This window comes from Ptychodera flava (genome assembly GCF_041260155.1).
Source record: "Ptychodera flava strain L36383 chromosome 23 unlocalized genomic scaffold, AS_Pfla_20210202 Scaffold_24__1_contigs__length_23054250_pilon, whole genome shotgun sequence".
In the NCBI taxonomy this organism is placed as follows: domain Eukaryota; kingdom Metazoa; phylum Hemichordata; class Enteropneusta; family Ptychoderidae; genus Ptychodera; species Ptychodera flava.
In genome coordinates, this window is record NW_027248278.1 from 8,918,769 (window position 1) to 8,941,066 (window position 22,298).

General features: G+C 38.4%; 1 protein-coding gene across 3 annotated transcripts; it reads right to left on the reverse strand.

Annotated features, from left to right (window-relative positions):
• Positions 1 to 1,600: 1,600 nt before the first annotated feature.
• LOC139124616 (uncharacterized) lies at positions 1,601 to 17,782 on the reverse strand. Of its 3 annotated transcripts, none has more exons than XR_011549980.1 (13): positions 17,673 to 17,782; positions 17,321 to 17,387; positions 16,100 to 16,261; positions 15,336 to 15,415; positions 14,577 to 14,760; positions 12,776 to 13,997; positions 10,470 to 10,627; positions 9,508 to 9,648; positions 8,987 to 9,169; positions 7,684 to 7,893; positions 2,683 to 2,747; positions 2,284 to 2,465; positions 1,601 to 1,996 (listed from the first exon to the last, which is right to left on the reverse strand). XR_011549980.1 is itself a non-coding variant. In XM_070690746.1 (12 exons), the coding sequence occupies exons 1-11, from the start codon at positions 17,718 to 17,720 to the stop codon at positions 2,725 to 2,727; spliced, it is 2,478 nt and encodes an 825-aa protein (XP_070546847.1). In that variant the 5' UTR covers positions 17,721 to 17,782; the 3' UTR covers positions 1,601 to 2,465; positions 2,683 to 2,724. The 3 variants fall into 3 exon arrangements, 1 of the variants encoding a protein (XP_070546847.1); XR_011549979.1 differs by having other exon boundaries at positions 1,601 to 2,023; positions 2,267 to 2,465; XM_070690746.1 differs by having other exon boundaries at positions 1,601 to 2,465.
• Between the last annotated feature and the right edge of the window lie 4,516 nt (positions 17,783 to 22,298).

The following is a 22,298-nucleotide window of genomic DNA, read 5'->3' on the forward strand; positions in this document are numbered from 1 at the left end:
CAAGAGGCAGATCAAAGTTCATGTGCTGGGCGTCCGTACGGGTCTGTAACTTAAAGATCAAAACACCTGTGGTAATACGCCCTCATGTAAGACCTTTCATTCAAATAGAGGTCAATAAGATAATAAAACCAAGCTACGGTGCATTTTCTGGTCGCTAGTGTGATATCAATAGACGTTCCTAGGTCACGTGAGCTTTGCTATAAATGCATATCCGGGGGTCCCACTCATATACTTGGAAATTGTTCTGCCTGTTTGACAGACTCTTATCACACAAGACTCTGATCACACAAATAATAGAAGATGTTCGCAGGTATCATGCTTTCAAGTCAGCGACAAACAAAAAGCAATTCCTGAAAACTCAAGTCGCTCTAAAAAGAATATTATCATCGTGGTAAACGGCACGAATTTGAGTGTATGTAATATTGATGCCTTAGTATCATCATTGAACTTAGTAAACTCTCCTGATATGTGATACGGATCAGTATTTCATGAAGAAGTTTCCCTGCCTTAGCCTTGTTTACATAGGCACAGATAGTTTTATATAGGGAATTACTCCGATGGAACTAGCCATAGTCAGTGACCTAACAGAAGAGGATGTAGAAGAACTTCCGAAGTGATCCGATAATTGACAACAGTTGGCTTCGAGTTAAGCTTGATATCCCCTCGGTGAACAAAGAAGTCCTTGGCAAGTAGTACATACACAAAACTAGTCAGTTCTTGCCATTGCCAAACAAATTAAACCTATGCACCAGATTTCATTCTAATCAATATTAGCTGTTCCTGAGATATCGCACCCATCGACATACCATACAGAAAGACAGATAGTCGGACAGACATCGATGTGACAATAGCTCACGTTTGTGAACACGAGAACTAAAATAAAAGACACACCAATGCCGTAAACTTCGAGGATTCTGTTTCAATCACACGTAAGATCGACGACAAATCGTATTATGCGTTACGAAAGAATATATCTTCAGAATCATCAGCGACGGGTGGGAGAGAGAGAGAGAGAGAGAGAGAGAGAGAGAGAGAGAGAGAGAGAGAGAGAGAGAGAGAGAGAGAGAGAGAGAGACAGAGACAGAGAGAGAGAGAGACAGAGACAGACAGACAGACAGACAGACAGATAGTGAGACAGAAAGAGAGTTAATTAGTAAACTCAGAAAACATTTCCCAACAGCCTTAGAGCACACCATGCCTATGAGGTCATGTTTCAATCTCTTAGCTTAGTATAACAAAGCATTCTAATTCTGAAACCTCAACCAGCAAACGGGGCATCAGGTAAGACTGGGCAGTCCAATCTCTTTGTTTTATTTGAGTACGTCTAACTTTCATACCGGAAAAATGTGAACACGCACAACACATCGACCAGAAATGGTGACTATTATCGGTCGTCACCAAAATATTTTGAGAAACTTCCTGTTAAGAGACACCCACGTAAAATACACCATAGCATTACCAAATATCGGAGAGCAAAAACGTCATAAAAAACGAGTCAGTACACACGACACAAGATAACTGAATATACTCATGCAAAGGTGCGACGCAATACCTGGATAGCTTCCAGATATATATGCGTAAATCAATTAAAAATGACAAATTTTAATTTATGCCATGCCATAACATTTATTGATAATAACTATTGATTTCAACTTTCTAGACAGTAAAAGAATGACAGGTTAATATTATCGACACTAAGCAAACTAATATATAGTGATAAAATACTTCTTAGATGTGTGCATTTTGGATTTAGCATTGCATCCATCCACCTTGTTCCAATTTGACAGATTCCATTGCAAAAAAATCTCATATATAAGCCTCGTCAAAGATGTTACTTCGGAAGTACCAGCAGATGAAATGGTTAAACAATAAATTAAGGTTGTTTCACGCAACATCGGTGTGTCAATTGAAAATACGTCACAACATATTAGTGTGGTGTAGTATGTGGCCAACCACTTAAGCTTAAGTTACACAATAGGTCATCAAACTTATCGATCTATCAAAATGTTTTAGCAGATGTTTGCTAATTTAAACAATTGTTCTAAACTGCTTATCAATATTTTAGAATTTTCTGGCCCTCTTACTCCACTTGTCATGGTGTAATCTTCTGCTGGCTTGCACTTTTCTATAAAACAATACAGTTCAAATTGCAGACGCAAATCAACTTAAAGACGCTGGCTTGAATTATCATATTTGCAAAATTTCACACTTATCAAAATCGTCAAAACCATCGAATAGAGTATATTATCCTTATCAAGTGAAGCACAACTGTTTTTTACTTACTTCTAACAATCGAAAAAAGATTTGTAGTTTTTCTACCATAGCACAATACAAGAATAATAGGTTAGGACGCCCTTTTCCATTGAACTAAATAATTCACAGAACTATTATTCAAATAAACGTGTCGTGATAACGTTCATATTGTCTTTGATCGTGGCCATGTCATGTCCGGGATTGTCAGAAATCTGCAATTGGAGGAAGAAAGAATGACTTAATGTATTGTACAAACTGTTTGATTGCAATTTTTCAGTATTTTGTCTGGCTTTTATCCAACCAGAATCATTGGCTGAAATACGTCATACTTTTATCGATAAGTCATATAGCATTCGTTAGGCAAACCAGCGATTCTCTGTAATACATTGTGTAAGAAAGCTTAAAAGCAAATTTATACATGTTACTTACTCGCTGTCTTACGAAGATTGGCATTACTTCTGGAGTTTGTTATCAATAACCCGCATCATCCGATGCTGCAAATTAAATACAACTGAAGATTAATCAATTACATTCATTCAACATAGAAAGCATGCACTGTGTGTATTGCAGAATCTATGCCTCGAACATGAAGATTGATGTCTGAAATCTTTTTAGTCAGTGATCCTTTTAAATTGTTATGATGCTATTTAATCTCTCCGTATTTTAAGGATTTTACAGTTTTAAAAAGTCGTCTCAGTGCCGAACAGTTTTTATCTGTTGTTTTAAGTGTTTGAGGACCCTTCTGGACTTTTAGCCCTACTTTTTATCATTCCTGGAGGGAGCAAACTTCACTGAGTTTTCTACTTGTGTGTGCGCAACGTTGGTGATTTTGGAAAATGGCTACCCGACCGTCCTTATTACGTAAGACTCTTTGTTCAAGGTGGAATCCTGTCAATTCACTGTTCAGACCGCGAGGACGCAAGGCAGGACTGAAACACCCAAAGCCCAGGTATCGTATTCAAACAGTTGTTACCTACCATCGGGCCAGACGGTTGTCTAGGGAATGTTTTCGAACAAGTGTGCTACGGCAGTTAGGCGATCAAAGCACTGTCAAAGATGAACCAAAGACCATTCAAAGTTTTGTTAGTCACCGCACTTTTCAGCCAGCTGATGCCAAACGAGAATCAGTCTTGGTGAAAATTCCAATAGTATCCAGGTGTTTACAAAAGCTACAAATGAAATCTGCTCTGTGGAATGCTCGCTCAATAACGGGTAAAATAGGCGCCATCGCAACAACTTTGGTTGAAGAGAAACTGGATATTTTAGTCATCACTGAGACATGGTTGAAAGGCCAAACTGATCCCACCATCGCAGAATTTAACTCATCAATTCATGGCTATACAATACACCAGAGGTCTCGGTCTGCACGGAGAGGTGGCGGCGTAGCTGTGATCGCACGTTCAAACTTAAAAGTTGTTGAGAAGAGATCTGGTTCCTTTAATTCTTTCGAATCATTGGACATCACTCTAAAATCTGCCAGTCAGTCGTTACATATTATCGCCATCTACCGACCTCCTAAATCGTCGAAAAACAAGGCAACTATAAATGATTTCATCACGGAGTTCTCCACTTTACTTGAAACTGCCATACCTTCGCCTGGTCATCTCATAATAGCAGGGGACTTTAATATTCACTTCGAAGATGCGACCTCACCTGATACAGTAAAGTTATCAAACCTGTTACAGTCGATGGGATTACAACAACACGTTCAACACTCTACTCATGCCATGGGCCACACCCTGGATCTACTCATAACACGTACAACAGACCAGTTTTTACATTCAGTTACTGTTGAACACTTCATGAACTCCGATCATGGCATCGTGCATTTGATTTAAATGTACAGCGACCACCAAACCAAAAGACCACAATCACGCGACGGAACTTTCGGTCCATCAATGGCGAAGATTTCCAAGACAAGGTTGTGACAAAACTTGCAAACTACCCACGAAATGTCGGTGTTGAAAGCCTCTCTGAATTTTTCCATGATGGTGTCACAGATGTTTTGGATAGTGTTGCTCCAGTCTCTGAAAAAGTCATGATTGAGAAGAGACGCGTCCCATGGTTTTCTGAAGATCTTTTGCCATTAAGAAAACAGCTGCGACAGTTAGAGAGAAAATGGCGCCGCACAAAACTCGAAATCGATTCTCAAATATTCACTGCAAAGCGATATGAATACTTCCGTCGTTGTGATGAGATTAAAGCGAGCTATCATCGGAATCGAATACAAGAGGCTGACACCAAGAGATTGTATAAGATCATTGCTGAGTTGTCTGACACTAGAACAACCAATTCTAACGTCCTTCCAAGTAACATTCCCGTGACAGAAATTCCTACAAAATTCATCGACTTCTTTGATAGTAAGGTGTTGAAACTTCGTGAGGGCCTTGGCACTCAAACTCCTTGCATTGATCGTGATGACATCCTACCAATCCACACATTTACTAACTTTAATTCTGTTACAACAGATGAAGTAACATCGTTGGTTAAGCAAGCGTCTTCAAAAACATGCGACCTTGACCCATGCCGGCAAGCTGTATCAAAGATCATATCAATGGTTTCGCACCTTTCTTGGCCATTTTGTTTAATGCGTCACTTTCTACCGGCAATGTTCCCAGTCATTTCAAATCTGCCATCATCAGACCACTGCTTAAGAAACCTGATCTGGACAAGAACATCCTTAAAAATTACAGACCCGTTTCAAATTGTCATTTTTATCGAAAATCCTTGAGCGGATTGTAGCTTCGCAATTAAACATTCATCTAAGCAAATTTAATTTGTTTACCAAATGTCAAAGCGCATATCGTGCTAACCACAGTACTGAGACTGCTCTTGTGCGTGTCCACAATGACATCATGCTGGCCCTGAATGAGAAAAAGGATGTTCTGCTCATCATGCTAGATCTATCTGCCGCATTTGACACCATCGATCACGAGGTGCTTCTACATAGACTTGAATTTCGTTTTGGCATTACTGGCACAGCTTTGTCTTGGTTCCGGTCGTATTTGTTAAATCGTAATCAACACGTCAAGGTGGGTACTTCAACATCGTCGAATTCATTCATGAAGTTTGGTGTCCCACAAGGTTCAGTGTTAGGACCAATCCTCTTTACCTTGTACACGGCTCCACTAGAAGATGTAATTATTGCTCACGATCTTGATTATATGATGTATGCGGATGATACGCAAATCTATGTTGTCTGTAATAATCCAAATGACGTGAAAGTCAATGCTGAGACATGTGTCGACGAAATTCGCGGATGGATGAAATGTAACTTGCTAGTTCTCAACGATAATAAGACAGAGGTCGTCCACTTCTCATCGCGCCTTAAATCAGATACTGTACCACTGACCAGCCTGAGAGTAGGTGAAATCAACATCATTCCTTCTCTCTCCGTTCGGAATTTAGGTGTTTCTCTCAGCAGTGATGGCTCCATGTCAAATCATATAAGTCAGATCTGCAGGAATGGTTATTTTTCATTATCTAGGATAAGCAAGATACGTAATTTACTGGATAAAGCAACCACAGAGAAATTAATCCACGCGTTTGTCACTTCCCGATTGGACTATTGTAATAGTCTCCTCTATGGTGTCCACAAAGATCAGCTTGCACGTCTCCAATCAGTCCAAAACGCTGCAGCTCGCCTCGTTAGCCGTACACGTAGATTTTGTCACATCACTCCAGTTTTAACTGATCTGCATTGGCTTCCAATAGAGGCTCGCATTATATTTAAAGTTTTGCTACTTACCTTTAAAGTTGTTCATGGAATCGCACCACTTTACTTGAAAGAACTGACCGAAATGTATGTCCCATCCAGAGACCTGCGATCATCGAACTCCGTACGGTTAGTGCCACCACGAGGGAAGTTTAATAAAGCGTACGGTCAAAGAGCCTTTTCTGTGTGTGCACCTGATTTATGGAATTCTTTGCCGCATGAAATTCGTACTGCTCAAACTATTGACTGTTTTAAACGTGGTTTAAAGACACATCTTTTTACTAAGTACTATTCATAGGTCCATTTATGTTTTTACAGGGACTACTCAATTCTATATTTATTCTATTGGAATCGGTTTTAACTGGACACTATATTTTATCTCATTTTTTAATTTTAATTCATCATTTCATTTTTAAGTCAATTCCGAGTTGTTTACTATTTGATAACTTTGTCTATTTTTTTTGTCCTTTATGGTATGTACAATGCACTGAGACGTATGTGTAGTGCGTTTGTTAAGAATTAAATAATAATAAATAATAATAATAATAAGTATATACAACTAAGATGGCTCTTTTTGTCGGAGGATTTGACATCCATTTTTGTTTTACATAAAATATTTAATGTTTTGCAGAAAGAGAAAAGGATACACTGTTCAATGCTTTCCCAGGATGGTAAATCTTATGAAAAAACGATAGGAGGTTGCAGATATTTATCACATGAAAATTTGTTCACACATTATTTTGACTGAAAACCTCATACCTAGGGTCTTCCCCCTCACATGCATAATTAAGTATGCTTTAGTGCAAACACGATTTCTGGATAATTGGACGCTTAAGTAATGTCGGTTGCATCTGCAAATGCAAGCTCATCTGCTTTCCTTTTTAAATATATAAACTTGTTTTTATGAGTGATTTGTAATATTGGAACATTCAGCTATAGTACACCTATCACTTTGAGAATTTTAAAAAATATGAAGATCCAATTATCCCAAATTAGTTCCAATCGTGTTTGCAAGCAAACGTCATTAACTCCATGTACGTATACGGTAGAATGCGCCTCGGGTACAGATATTCAGACTCTCAAACTCTTAGAAGTCTCTTCTGATCTAACACTTGTAGAGGCTCATCTTAAAGTTCTTGGAGTAATAAAATTTTAACTGTTTTTAGTTTTTCGAAAATAAAAAGATTTTTTTTTTCACTTTTATCCATGGAGTTAACACAAGAATGGTGGCCATTTGAATTTCTGATATCGGTAAATTTTAGGTTATTTGTTTCCCTTTTAACAAAACTTAGCACGGTGACCCCTGTTTTATGCATGATTCGGTGAGAGGAAGGTTGGAAGTTTCATTAAGGGTAAGGTAAGGTCTTTCACTTTCGAGGCGCATTCTACCTTTCAGCTATGAACTATCCCAATGGATTAGGTATATTTATCAGTGAAGGGAAGACCGGATTTCCTATACATAACGACATTCAATAGCATCTGATTAAAAATGTCATATTTAGCAACATAATGTAGAAAAGAATGAATGAATTGTTCTTCGAATCTCTAAATCATTGCATCGAAACTGAACGGGCGAACATTTCTGAGGCTATGACTGCACGGTGGTTCAATGTTCTAAATGTATACCGATGACGGAAGTGACAGATAAAAGGACCATCAGGGATTGTATTTTCATGCAATTGTGAAAGAAAATAAGTAATGTGGATATTTCTCACCGGTTGCCATGACTACTACCTCACAGAGTGAAACAGAATTACCATGGTCGGACTGGATGCTAACATAACGACCTATGATAGGTGCGATACAATCAACCGTTGTGGAGTCCTTCTGAAGTTTTCCTGGAGTCAATATTTCACCACATTGATATTGCATCTCAACATTTTCCTTTGAGCCGACTCTAACGACAGCGTTTACGAGGCCAAGATCTGTCAAAGATAGAAAGAATTAAGGGCCTTTATAAAAATTCTATCATTTTACATGATTAGGGTAAATTTCAGCTCTGTCAAAAGTTGCCTACAATACAACCAATTATCATAAATAATATGCATGTATCACAATTCTTCTATTGTTTAGAGAGTACTAATGAATCCATATTTTAACATGTTAAAATATAAATCATATTTTTACATAAACCGGAACTACTTACTTATGTGCAAAAAACAAACAAACAAACGTAAAACAAAAACAAAAAATAAAACAAATTACAGCGCTCGGAAAGGTTATTTATAATTACGGTCAAAAATGTATTTATTTGCTTTATTTGCTTTCAGTTTTTGTGCATTGCTCTTAACTACAAGCACAAGTTTACGAAAATCCAACTAAAAAGGACGAATTAAAAGAGGGTATGAATACGGACCAATACGTTTCATCGTTCAAGTTCCCGTGCCGTGTTGTCATGTCGTCTACGCAACTGAACAGTACGTCCCTAGTAGACAGCATGCAACTTAACAGAACCGACAAACGACAGACAGATGATGTAACGATTCCTGTAGTTGCACTGACTGGTAGATCTAGTATATAGACATTGCATTCGAAGATGTTGTAGAGCTGATTTTTTTATTTTTATTTGATTTGATTTATTTAGCACTTAAAAAATAACCATACAGTACAAACAAGAAAAAAGACAAAGACAGAAGTGCTGGGATAACACAGAAAAGTTAAAAACTTATTTCCACTGTGGTCCCACCAAAAGTATGCCACCGTATGTTCTGTATTCTGCACAGCTACACTTCAAGCTGACCGATCAATGTTTGAAATCTGGCGCGAGTTCCTTTAATTTGACCCGAATTTTCGCGGGCCTCATAGCTTTCGTCACGGGCTAACTTTATTCTTCACAACACAGAAAAAACACTCATTTTACACAACTAAAGTCTATGGCAACATTTATCGTCCTACTGAACATCAACTCGTCAAAATATTGCGACCAAATATCGACCAAACTTCTTTAATAACCCCTAAATATTATCTATGTTCACGAAGCTTATATAGGGAGTAAATGCTAAGAATTAATTTGTTTACCGTCGCTTTGTAAAATAACTTTGTATACTTCATAGGTGTCGCCAAGGTCAACTTTCCACCAGGTCTTTCCTTCACTATCCAAGGTGGCACACGTTTGTGGGTCATCATCATTACCATATTCAGCGTCACTACCAGCACTGACGGAAGCTGCTCCATCCAAGGCAACGTTTTTCAGCTCGCGTCCTATAAAAATATTTGTATTGTTTAGACAAGGTATTTGTATTGTTACTGCATAAATCAGTCATCTCAAAACAACGGGGACATTTGACACTGTGGTGATAAAGCACCGGTCATCGTGCACATCGCAGATCGTGATTGGCCGACCTTGGAAACATTTTATCTACAGCAGCTATTTATCGCAGGTAGCATTCCTGTCGACCGAAAGTAAATTGCGTGTGTATATTTGAACAATATTTTCAGTTTTATAAAGTACGTTGAATAAAAGACAGAAAAAGCAAACAGAGAACAGAACAAAGGACAAAGTGATAGAAAAGTAACAGAATAGTTATAGTGACTCTCACCCTGTTCCAAGAATAGGCCATAGAAGTTAAGAGCATCTCTGGGTTGTTGGTGGCATACTTGTTCATGTGGTTCGCTGGTCAAATATAGGATCATACCTAAATCCAAGTGCCTTTCAATATGACAGTGTAAGACCCACCAACCTAATAGAGTAATGACAAATGTTGATAAACATGTTAACTTGATATTTATTTTGCAATTGGCATGCGTTCAAAAAATAATGTTTTTTCTGTGGGGTTGGGGGTGTTCAACCACACTCAATATCATGATTTAATTCACAGAAATCTATCCTTTCTTAAGGAAGGCCGTCTATCTGCATGATAACTTAGCCCCTCAAAAGTCCAGTTTCAAAATTTGATCAAGGAGAGACAGAAACTGAAAGCGGATTTCAATAAGGGCATAGCATAAATCAATCTTCCTTTACTACTACTGGACCATCATTTAACTGATGCAACCCTCCAGGGTTTGAATAATGTAGTATGCGCCTCGAAAATGAAAGACTTAAACTTTTCCTCCAATTTTCTCAAGCAATTCTTGAAGTACCCCCCTTTCAAAATCACGAATAAACATTTGGAGTCACCGTGCAAATTTTGGTACTAGAAAAACAAATTATATAAGATTTACGGATATCTGAAATTCAAAACAGTCGCCATCCCTGAGTTAACTGTTCGGAGAAAAGTGAAATGGTAAATTTAAAACAAAACAAAACAAACCAAAAGAAAGACGGTAAAGTTTCTCTTTAACCGAGGGTTTCAAAATGAGCTCCCCCAAACAAGTGGTAGATCAGAATCATATATGGAAATATTTAACTTTCTTTTCAAAAAAGTTATGTTGTATAATTTTTATATGATTTCGGGATCCATTGAAGACTACTAGAAATGTCTATAGTCAGATCCACTACAAATAGCATTTGATGTTGTTTGTTCGGAGCGTTGTAAAGTAAACGACTATAACATTAACTTACCCGGATTATCATTCTTGAGTCGGACAATGACATATCCTCCTTGAGGGACAACAATAGTATCTTTTCTCGGTGGGTTAATTAGGTTCATGGGAATGGAATCAGGATCCTCGTTCCAGGTATCATTTTTCCATCGAGGCTCATTACACGGCACTGAAATACTGATTAAGGTTTAAAATTGGGTGTGATTATGTTTTAGTAATATAACTACAGGGTTATGGTTGTTAAAATTACAGCAGAAAACGATATTAGCCCAAACGGTACATGGGACATGATAGACTGTGCGAAAAACACTAAACCATTATGTTTCCCGTCTTATGAGATTTTCCTGCTCTACATTCTAATCACATCTCGCTTTAATACTAAGGTAGCTCCATAAAATGTTTTTTATTTTTTTTCTCAGTCGGAGAAGTCCTAAAACACCAATAAAGTATAAATTTTCTGAGAGTCCTGATATTAGGAAACCTGATCGGCACATACAGAGTCATTATTTGCATAATAGTCACGTGACAAGTGTTTTGCCGAGCCTTCACGAAAATCTGCTTTCCCTCCCTTTAATGAACTCTCTGCAGGATTTCCGGTTGAAATTTATGTGTTGACAAGCCTTGGTAATGCGTGTCTGCGACTTTTTCTCCGAGCCTTCGTTTTATATGAAGTAACAATTACAATTCCTTGAAAATCACCTCAGTTATGTTAATATGCACAGCCTGGTTTGAGCGTGGGTGAGTTGACAATGCGGGACCATACCCATCCGAAGATGGTCCCTTCCATATCACTTGATGCAAGCTTCAAGCCTGGAGCTTTTTTCCCATAATTCAAATTACATGGGCAACATCCTGTACTATTTTCATTGGTTTTTGTAACAGAAATCGAGCGAGTTATAAATGGCGAAAATAGCTTTTACGGGGTATGTGAGCACAAAGCTAGCACATATATAAAATCATCCTTGGTGAAATTCCCCTTTAATGTGTACTTTGCCATCTCCAAGAAACTTGGATAACGATAACGATAGGGTATTATGAACTGGTGCCTAGAATGGATACGAGTTACCTGCTAGCATGCTAAATCTGTCAATATAGGCCCACACTGACAACAGCTGCACCTCATTTTCATAGTCATATATCTCGATTGACTGATATATTAAATTACTAACTTAATTTTATTTCTGTTTTGAAGAACAAAAGCCCTATAGCTGAGAATTTGATGCATTGTTTTCATTTTCAAACCAAAGTTGGTTCGTGTAAATGTGCTAACTGAAGGACATGTATAGAAGGTCACAGTGCTTGCTGATTTGGACCATGCTTACGCGATTAACAGGTCAAATAATAAACGGGTGCTGCACTCATAAAATGGCGCCCCACGGAAAAGTACATAAAGTGCAGGATTTCCTGCACATACACATCGTAATCATAAAGGAAACAAGCATGATGCAATTTACTTGAATCAAAAACACACGATAGCCAACATTTTGTTATTGTAATCTTTATATTCCCTGTCACATGATTAGTTTTTGGAGATGGCGGAAACTCTAAAAATGATGTTTAAACGTTTTAGTTTACATGATACTTTCGACACTTATGACAGAGATATTCACTTTCTTAGCCTTTAATGGAAACTCAGATCACCAACATGAAAGGAGAAATAATTGAAATTAATTGTGAGCAATTCTGTGTCTCATTGTAAGGATCGCCTAGAAATTGATGGTGGGGATTGATAAACAGTCAGTATTTAAGGTGGTATGTGCCTCGAAAGTGAAAGACTTGATTAAACCTTTGCTCAAACTTTCCCCAATGAAACTTTCAACTATTCTCTTACAAAATCAAAAATAAAAATCAGGGGTGACCATGCAAAGTTTGAAACTAGCGAAAGAAATCACCTAAAATTTTGCGAGATTTGAAATTCCAAATGGCCGCCACCCTTGTGTTAACTCTTTTGGAAAACTAAGATTGTGAAAGTTTTTCCTGTTCAAAGCTTACAAATGAGCCCCCACAAGTGGAAGATCAGAAAAGAATTGTACAGTAGACATTTGAGAGTCGGACTATCTGTCCCCGAGGCGCGTTCTACCGTAAGCGCGGTAAGCTGTTCAACAAGGGAATAAGAGGTACTCGCTGCAGGTTTACACTTAGATGGTGATATCATAGACCCTCGAGTAACATATTTTTCTCGGGGGTCTATGGTGATATGAGAGAAAAATATTAAAGTATAAACAGTAAGACTGCAATGAAGATACACTCTCCAAAGTCATAATCAGCGCAATATAACCTGATCATCCTTAAGGGTTCTTTGGAAACAATTCGGTAGTGACTTACTCGTCCTGACGGCAGCATTGATCTTCATCGTCTGGGCAGGGGCAGCACAAATCATTGTTGGTTATTAAACCGTCTTCATCGTTTTCTGGAAAGCCTATCTTTGTTACGAAGACACTGTGTCCGTGAATGTGGATTGGGTGATACATACCCTGGTAAGAGCCCCCCGATCCGACATCTGTGAAGACAAGCTGGTAGCTCTTCTCATAAAGCTTGACATTGTGTGTGCAATTGCAATAGTCGTAGTGATTAGACGCATCGCATTCTGGTTTGCATTCAGTGGATGTAGAACTTGGATCGACAGGTGGCGCTGTCGGGTACACGAACGACTTGCCGTTAATCGCAGGCTTTGCAGTAGGGTGGACGGCCAAGCCAGCGAAAACGAAATTCATGAAAACTTGTGCCTCCTGTGTTACATGCTGTGGTATCTCAACCGAGGCCTGATCACTTGCAGACATGTTCATCTCGGCAATTGGTTTACATAATTTGTAAGCGGGGTGGACATTTTGACCAAAAGGACAGTTCAGTGTCTGGCATGAATTGTTCTCCTCGCACTGACGCCCTCTACCCGATGGCAAAGTATCAGTGATGAACTCACGGCTGATGTCGTTGTAGCGCAACACAGAAGCATTGTTTTCCTTAAATGAGCCATCAGAAGCTAATTCATCGGCACGTATCAGGTATTCTGTGAATTTAGGATTCTGTTTGGTCTGTAATACAAAGTCATATCTTTCACCAGGAGATACGATGATGTAATCGAAGTCTTCAGGTTCGACATCAAAACCATCTGAAGTAATTACCTTTAGCATATGTTCATCAATAGAGATACGATATGTGTGGTCACTCATTGCTCCAATGGCACGGAAACGATACTTGACATTTTCTCTGACGTCATATCCAAAGTACGGAGTGCGTGTTTGCGGATTGGTTTGATCGCAACGTCCACGACCATTAATGAGAACACACGTAGGGGGACTTTGGCTGAAAGACACGCGTAGATTTCTAGTAGCGTCTATGGGGAAACGTGATCTCCCCCCTTCATAATTCCAGTCTGCTATCGTCATAATGAATTGGTCGAATTCAGGCAGCAGTGGCTCACTAAGGATATCATTCAAACTAAAGTCGTAGTATTTTTTGTTTGGCTCGTCCTCCTCATACACAATCAGTGGACCAATCATACCGTCTGATATTTGGCTAGCACCGTGAGAATGGTACCAAAATGTTCCTGATTACCAAAAAGTATAAGAATTGCACTGAGTTTTCTTACGCGTGAAATGATTGTTTCATCACATCATAACACCATTAACACTATTGGAACTAATTTGGGATAATTGGATAGTAGACAAATGACGGATGAATCTGCAAATTTGAGCTCATCTGCTTTTCTCTTTAAGCAATGCCCAACACTTTTGAGAGTTTTGAAAAATATAAAGATTCAATCGGCCAAATTGGTTCTAGTCGTGCTCATTAAACATTGTTGATGTAAAACCCAGAGACTACAAAACATGTTTGTGCTTTCTCCTCGACTGAATCACTTTAAATCAAAGCGGAGATAAGGCTTTAATCGAAAACTTCTTTTCTTGCTGAGTAAATATCGTGGTTTGAAGTAGAATCAACCACAACCAATAGTGCGTGTATTATCTGATACAGTCCTATAATGAGTTTCTAAACTCTGTAGATAAATACGATAAGGCCAAAATAGATATGAAAATGACAGAACGATGGCAAATCTTTTTCCCAGGACTATACAAATAGTGTCAGAAAGCTTCACTCAAGAAAATTTTGGGAAAAAAACAGAACGTACCTGCCGGAATTGCCTGAAATGTGTAGAGATAGTTGCTGCCCGGTGGGGTCGGATACTGGGTAATGTATGGTACGCCATCCGAACAAGGGGTTCCTTTCTGATACATACCATGCCAATGCATTGTGGTATTGCTCTCCTCCATGTTGTTATGTAATGTTAAATTGACAATCGTACCATACTTCACCTTAACAGCAACAGAGGTTGTATGGGAAAGTATAAAAACAGGCAAAAACATCACCTGAGTTACATTTAATTATATAAAGAGAGTTATCATTCATATCATATTAAATGAAATTACTTTATTCGAGTTCAAATTAATTTCTCAGCCTTTGGTACAGATATTCGGACTCTCAAACTTTAACAAATTCTATTCTGATCTATTACTTGTGGGGGCTCACTTTAAAACACTTGGTGCAAGAAACATTTTCACCGTCTTATTTTGTCCGAAAACTGATATTTTTAATTTATTTTTTTCCATAGAGTTGATTCGGGGATGGTGGCCATTTTCATTTTGAGACATCTGTAAATATTGGGCAATTAGTTTCTCTATTACCAAAATGTGTATGGTGAAAACTAATTATTTTGAAAGAGGATTGTTGAAAGATTTCTTTAGGAAGGTTTCAGCAAACATTTATAATAAGTCTTTCACTTTCGAGGTGCATACTGTCTTAAAATATTCAATTAGCGTCCATCATAAATCTAACCTCGCTATCTGAACACAAGCTCGTGTAATGTTGATATATTATTTTAAATACTTACTCTGATTGGTGGTCCTGGTTCCGCTCCATTGACACTGATAACATAACGCTTTACTCCACCACATGACAGGGTGACGTTTTCTAGAACATTATTAAAAAGGTATATCAGGGAATCGTTGACAATGTGACCTGAAGCGAACATTTCAACCGGGACGGTTAAGCCTAAAATCCTCCTTTTACATCGGGATAAAGAGCTGCTCCAGTCTGCTGTTTATTGAAAATCTTCATAGTCTCTCATGGAACCCATGGTGTATTCTGTTTGTTTTTTATTAATAATGTCTATTTCCTTGCCTTAACTTATCACAAACTTATATTGCATTGTCGATTAAAAGGTGTATGAAGAATTGAAACTTTTCTTTTGAAACAGATTCAAAGACGCCTTGCACATAGAGTCCAATGGCTATACTTTTTTTAGTCACGCCAACCCTATACAGTATCAAAGTTTGCACATGCGCGTTCATACTGTATTTCTCGGCGGACATTTTTTCCCTCTTTGACAATCACTGGCAACAAAATAACAAGGCATACATTTTTATCTATTTTCAATAATGTTACGAAATTATCAACATTCCTTAGAACACGGTATAACACCGAATGCTAGGCAAATATGTTTGTGATTGCAACCAATGTTTCAAAAAATGAATGACGATGTAACTATGCGATGGTGCCAGTGACTTGATGTAAGGGTTTGTATCTGCTTTTCATGTTAGAGTTGTTTTCGTGTTATCATTTTTTTTTCAAATCTCGCTTGGATTATGTACTTACGAAATGGTATGGACCTATCGGTGCCAGCACAATTTGGATCGTCACTGTAACAGGCAACACATTCCACGGTGTTGCCATCCTGGTCTTCGCAATCGCTTACGATGTCCTTGCCGTTGAACGTCATACAGAAGTCATCTTTTACTTCCATGTGGTAAGTACATACTGAAAAATAAGCATGCGCAGAGGTGAGCTAACCTAACAGTCCAATGGTGCTTATTAAAACAAAGTAATTACAATATTGTAAAGCACTGAATATGTTTTATAAAATGTTTATAACACATATACTCCGTAAATCGAAGTGTTTAACTCCTAAAAACATGAATAAAAACGCAATAATGTTCACAAGTTAAAACAGTAAAAACATTAATAGATACTAGGCATATATTTAGAATTTAATCGCAATTATTTATTTATTTGTAAAATTGTTTCATGAAATCCTCTTCTCGCAAAATAACTTTATTCGATCGTACTGGTGTACATAAATTGATAGACCGCTCTGTCATAATGGAGGTGTATAACAAATTCTAATACTGAAGTTTGTTGAAGTTAAACCAACGAACGCTTCCCGGAAGACATGAAGATAAACATTGCAAATGTATGAACGGTTAATCTCTCAATATACATGTATATCAATGAATTGCTGTTCTCAATTTCATATCATTCATTTGTTTTTGAGTTTATACGTACCGACATGAAAATCACGAATTAGATTTGAAATTCAAAATGACCGTTATCGCTATGTTAAGAAAAAATCAACTATCGATGTTTGAAAAACTAATTAAAGCCGGGGAAAATTTTTCTCACTCCAAAAGCTTTAAAATGAGCTTCCACAAGTGGTGGATCAGAAAAGGAATGTAAAAGTTTGCGAGTTCAAATATCTGTCCCCAAGGCGTATCCTACACCATTCGTAGAACACAGTCACATTTGAGTGTATTTTTATTTTGAAGCGAACATGCAAAGGAGGGTTAGCGCGCCCTGTATAGATCGACTCTTGCGAGGAGAAGAAAATAAGCATTTTTTGTGGGCAAAGGTATGGTACATACAAATAACTGTAATTCTGCCATTTTGACGATACATTGATTGTTTTACCAGAAACATGCAAGCAACTGACAACAGGGTACTATGAACAGCAAGATTTTTTTTGGTCATTCTTCAATCATGGTATAGAATACAATCACAGCAATGTCTCAAAATTATTTATAAACACTGCATCAACCGTACCTGTACGATTATCTTCTAGTTGAGGGATATAGGTAGATTTACATTCTCCCCAGTCTTTCAAATCAGCCTGTAAATAAAAAGAAAGACGATATTCTTTTACATGAACGTGAAGCATTGTTAACGAAATATGACGGTCTTAAGTAGTCAAAACACGACGATATTTCCCTGTCGGGATAACAGTCGTTTCCTACCAGGGGTGTACATGAAAAGTACAACGATTACTCTAATTGTAATACAAAACAGTAGAGCGTCTCTCGTATCTTGTGTGACAAAGCGTTTTCGCACAATCAAAACAGAACTACACGACTATGAATTTTACTGGGACCGTATTGCCGTACTAATGCGTAACTACCTGTGAGAAGGCAAGAAGGCCTAAAGTGGAGAGCAGGAATATGATCATGGTCCGCAGTCTTCTAGCCACACAGCTGTGTAACGTACTGTGCCCCCAGGCACCTTTTATACATTTTTGGAAACACTTCGTGGGCACTAAGTTTTCAATAAAGTTATATTGTGCGGGTTAGCATAACAATTCAACATTTAATACCTTTGAGTCTTTCAATCGCTGTGAAGTACCATGCAAAAAGTACGGCAACTGCTGTCTAAACATTGTATGTGAAATATTGATACCTACAGAATTCATAAATTTTGTAAACGTGAAAGGGTTAGAGTGGTGTTACTATTGTATCAATGAACATTTTTGTGCAACAACTCTATTGTGTGAAACGGGTTGTTATAACCAAATATGCAGGCACACCGATATGTTTCCATTCATATGGAAGATTTATCAAAATTTCATATTTACAGTATAGTAAATGCTAGTGGGCCTATATTTATAAATCGAGAAATCGACTACATTTTTTCATTTTATACTTTGCTAAAAGAATTGTTCACAATCCTTATTTGTCATCATTCAAACGCTTTATTTTGTGAATTTCCATTCAGTTTGAAATTGCTTTAATCGTAAATTTTAACATATTTTCTCCCATTATTACTTTCAACAGTGCTTAAATTTAGACAATCGACTGACAATTTTCGTTTTGCCGATAAATTTCGCGGGCTAGGCAGACAAAAGCTGGGCTAATGCTTAGCAAATAGAACAATGCAACAATAATTTAGGATTGAATAAAGCGTCTATAGTACACCAGTCTGTTAAGTGAATGTTCTAGTTAGGATGAAACACCATTTCGCGATTTCTCTAATACTTTTTAAACGCTTAGGCCTGACTTCGTTGAATGCTTTAACACTACAAGTTCAAATGATGGTGCGAGTACGAGGAAATTTAACAGGAAATGGAGGCCACTTTTGTGGTCTCTACCAAGTAAAAGTACTGGGCACGGAGCGCCGACATTATACAAATTTCTGCGAGAGCTTTTGCCAACTTAATGAGTAAGTGGGTGTGTATGTCAATATGTACGCACTGATAACAGTGAATTTTAAATTTGACGCCTAAACTAAGCATGGTCAGTGAGGGTCAGAAACGCCTTGCAACTTATCACGAACACCCCCATCAAGTGTAACATTTTGTTATCGGGTCCTAAACACTATTTTTAGTACAACTTCAGACGTGAGCTGAGCACAATCACCTAAGTTTTCCAGACAAAGCATAAAGAAAATTTTCACTGCCACTTTACATGCTGTCGCATGACTATGCTTTTTCAAGGAAGCAGGTCTTTAGTCAAGATTTTCTAACTTCAGTACTTGATGCTGAACGAATATGACTAGAAAGTCTATTTAACAAGGAAGCAGCGGCATTCATCTGTTCAGTCGTAGCTCTCGTTTTTCCCGGACGAATATGGGTTGCAACGGGAAAACTCCGAGTTGTGCAATGGAAAAAGAGTTTTTCCGTCGCAACGGAATGTATAATGGTCACATTCCCGAGCTCTTTAAACGGTATATTGATGACTGCTTTGGTGCAGCATCTTGTTCGCGCACTGAATTGGATAATTTTATTGAATTCGTTTCACCTTTTCACCCTGCACTGGAAGTTACTGTTTCAGATACATTGGTAACATTTCTTGACATATTAGTTTCTATCAATGGGGACTGGCTGTCTATCTCCATACATTATAAATCCACAGACTCTCATGCGTACGTTCTATTCAGTCCATCCCACCCTCGTCGGTGCAAAGAATCCATTTCATTTTCACAGTTCCTACGCGCTCGGCGCATCTGCTCAGACCAAAAAAGACTTTGAACATCAGTTCGGCATTACAAGCACTTGATTCTCGGTTCGGGGTTATCCCCGCTCTATAGTGGACAGAGCAAAACATCGCGTCGAACCACAGAACATGGTTTTGTGGAGGGGCCGTGCACAGGAGGATGCGTTAATGTCAACCACTCGTTCTCAATGCGATCGCATTCCTCTTGTATTAACATACCATCATTTTAACCATAGAATCCGCAAAATCATCTTTGAGGAGTATTCAATCTTGACCAACTCCCCTAACGCACAGCATATTTTAACCGCACCCCAAACATGGCATTTCGACGTGACTCTAACATCCGAAACCGTCTCGTACGTTCAAGTTTACCTAAACGCAACTGCGCAACTGGAACATCATCATGTGGCGAAACATTTCTGTACACCACCCCACCGACCGGTCGATCTGACATGGCAGTGGCTGCTATCATTTCCATCGACTTTACCCGCCATAAACTCGAACGGGCCAAAAATTTTATACTTGGGACACTGGCACCAGCCGGCATGAATACAAATTTTAATGCATTTGACCGGTCTCTTGTTCAATTGACTGTTTAATCTTTTGTGTTTTCACGTTTTCCTAGCGAGTTATAGTACCGACGAAAGGTTGCACCCGAAACGTCTGCGTTTTTATTCTCTGCGATTTGCAAGTGTTTTATTTACCACTGGTCGGTCAGTATTTTACTGTATTTGATTTAACTTGTTGCAGTTTTTACCCTTAGCATTTTAACAAGTTTTATCTCCCGCTGGTCGGCCAAATTTTTTACTGTATTCATATTCACTTGCTGCAGTTTTATCCCTCTTTTGAGGTCGTTTGTAATTTTGATGTGAATATTGTCCGCGGATGGTTACTACCAAGAATCATGCTTTAAGGTATGGGACGTGCCGAGGAGACAGACATTTGGACTACAATTCTTTCCTGATCTACCATATGGAGTTTTATTTCAAAGCTTGTGTAAGAAAAATTGTTACCCTGAGATTTTTTTGAAAATCGAAAATTTTATTTTTCTTCATAGAATTCACCATAGGATGGCGGCCATTTTGAATCTCACATAAAGGTAAATCTTACGTAATTTCTTTCTCCAGTCCCAAAGTTTGCACGTTGAGTCCCGATTTTTGTTCCTGATTTTGAAATAGCATTGATTCCTTTGTAAAAGTTTGAGAAAGTTTAAGTCTTTCGCTTTCGAGGCTCATAGTACCTTAAATAGCAAATGGAAATAGCTGTGGCGTTACTGTGCAATACAATGTTAAACGGTTGTGTCATTAACGCTCAGCGAATCATGAAGAGCTCAAGCTAGTCGACCTGCTACATTGCCGTAAGTTTGTTTGAAAATATTTTAAAAAAAGTTTTAGAGTCCATGCGGCCCTTTTTCCTTTCTACTGGTAGGTTGCGAGCTACGTATACTTATACGGGCAGACTGAACTATTTCTCAAGGTCTTTCGTGATTTTGCAAACACTTTTATGGGCTTTTAATGTCGTTTTATGCGCCGTCTCTGGTTATTCTTCCGCCTGTATGAACAAAAGCACGCAAGATGACTGGTAGGCTGTAAAAAATTGCTGACAATAGTAATTTATTAAAATGTAATGCTGGTAAAGCTACTGGGTTCTCCTGTTGACAACTGCTAATCCTAATCCCTAATCACCGCAATGAAGGTATTGTGAGGAAAATGATAATCCTAAGGAAGAATTATACGATACATTTCAAAGAGGGGTAATGCTGAACATCATATTAGGCGGCATGGAGGGGTACGATGTTGTAAGATAACCTCTGTGCGACTTAGTCACGTGATGCATCATGTTACTTGAGAAAAATCTCCCTGGGTGTGCCAACACAAAATTTATCAGCCAACTGTCACCAGTGCAGGGACGACGTAGTGTCATCGTCTAGCAAAATGCAACGCTGAAAATGGAGACATGTGTACGACACTGGTGAACAGAAAGCTTGGTAATGCAAGAACTGTCGCTCAACTATGCTTTCGATTCCATTCATGTATTTGATATGTTCAAAGGCTGGGCCAGAGGTGTTTGATAATTTTAAGCGAACATGTTACCGGACAAGGCATTGTTAAGTAAACTCCGGCTGACCATAGTTGTTTTGTGATCGATCTTTGCCCTATCGGCCCCAACGACGAAAGAATGGAAATCGTAGCTAGTTTAAGGTGCTAATTTGCAAATTACAACCGACAACATAGTATGTTAGTATTGACCAATACCGAAATTTGTATCTAATATCGTCATTTCGTAAAATTGCCTGCCACGGGCAATTTTAGCACATAAACCAGGCCCGGAGCTACCATGATTTGTCAGTTCAGGGAGTGAACAGCTAATCCGACAAACTTATGTCTGTAAGCGTAGAAACCAATGCGAGCACAACATGTGCTTTTGAGCACTACAAGTCTGGTATGCAGGGCCTTGCTAGTTGCATTTCCTCGTAGCAGTAAAATTGCAGAGCTTTAACCGACATTTTTGGGTGAACTGGTTTTCATTGATATTGCATACCCTGTGTGCTAAGCACGTCAAGCCATACGAGGTACATCAAAAGTCTTGCCCTGAGCGTTCGCACGGGTCAGTAACCTAAAAAATAAGAAATAAAACGGTGACAATGCATCCATATCTGATGTAAGTTTTATTCAAACGGAGACTAATAGCGTGATAAAACCAAACCACGGGCCGAGCCAACTGTACGTTGCATTCTTCTGGTGACTTGTGTGACTCCAGAAGTCGTTCCAAGCTAGCTACCGTGTACTGCGGCATTTTGTAATACGAAGTATTTTGTA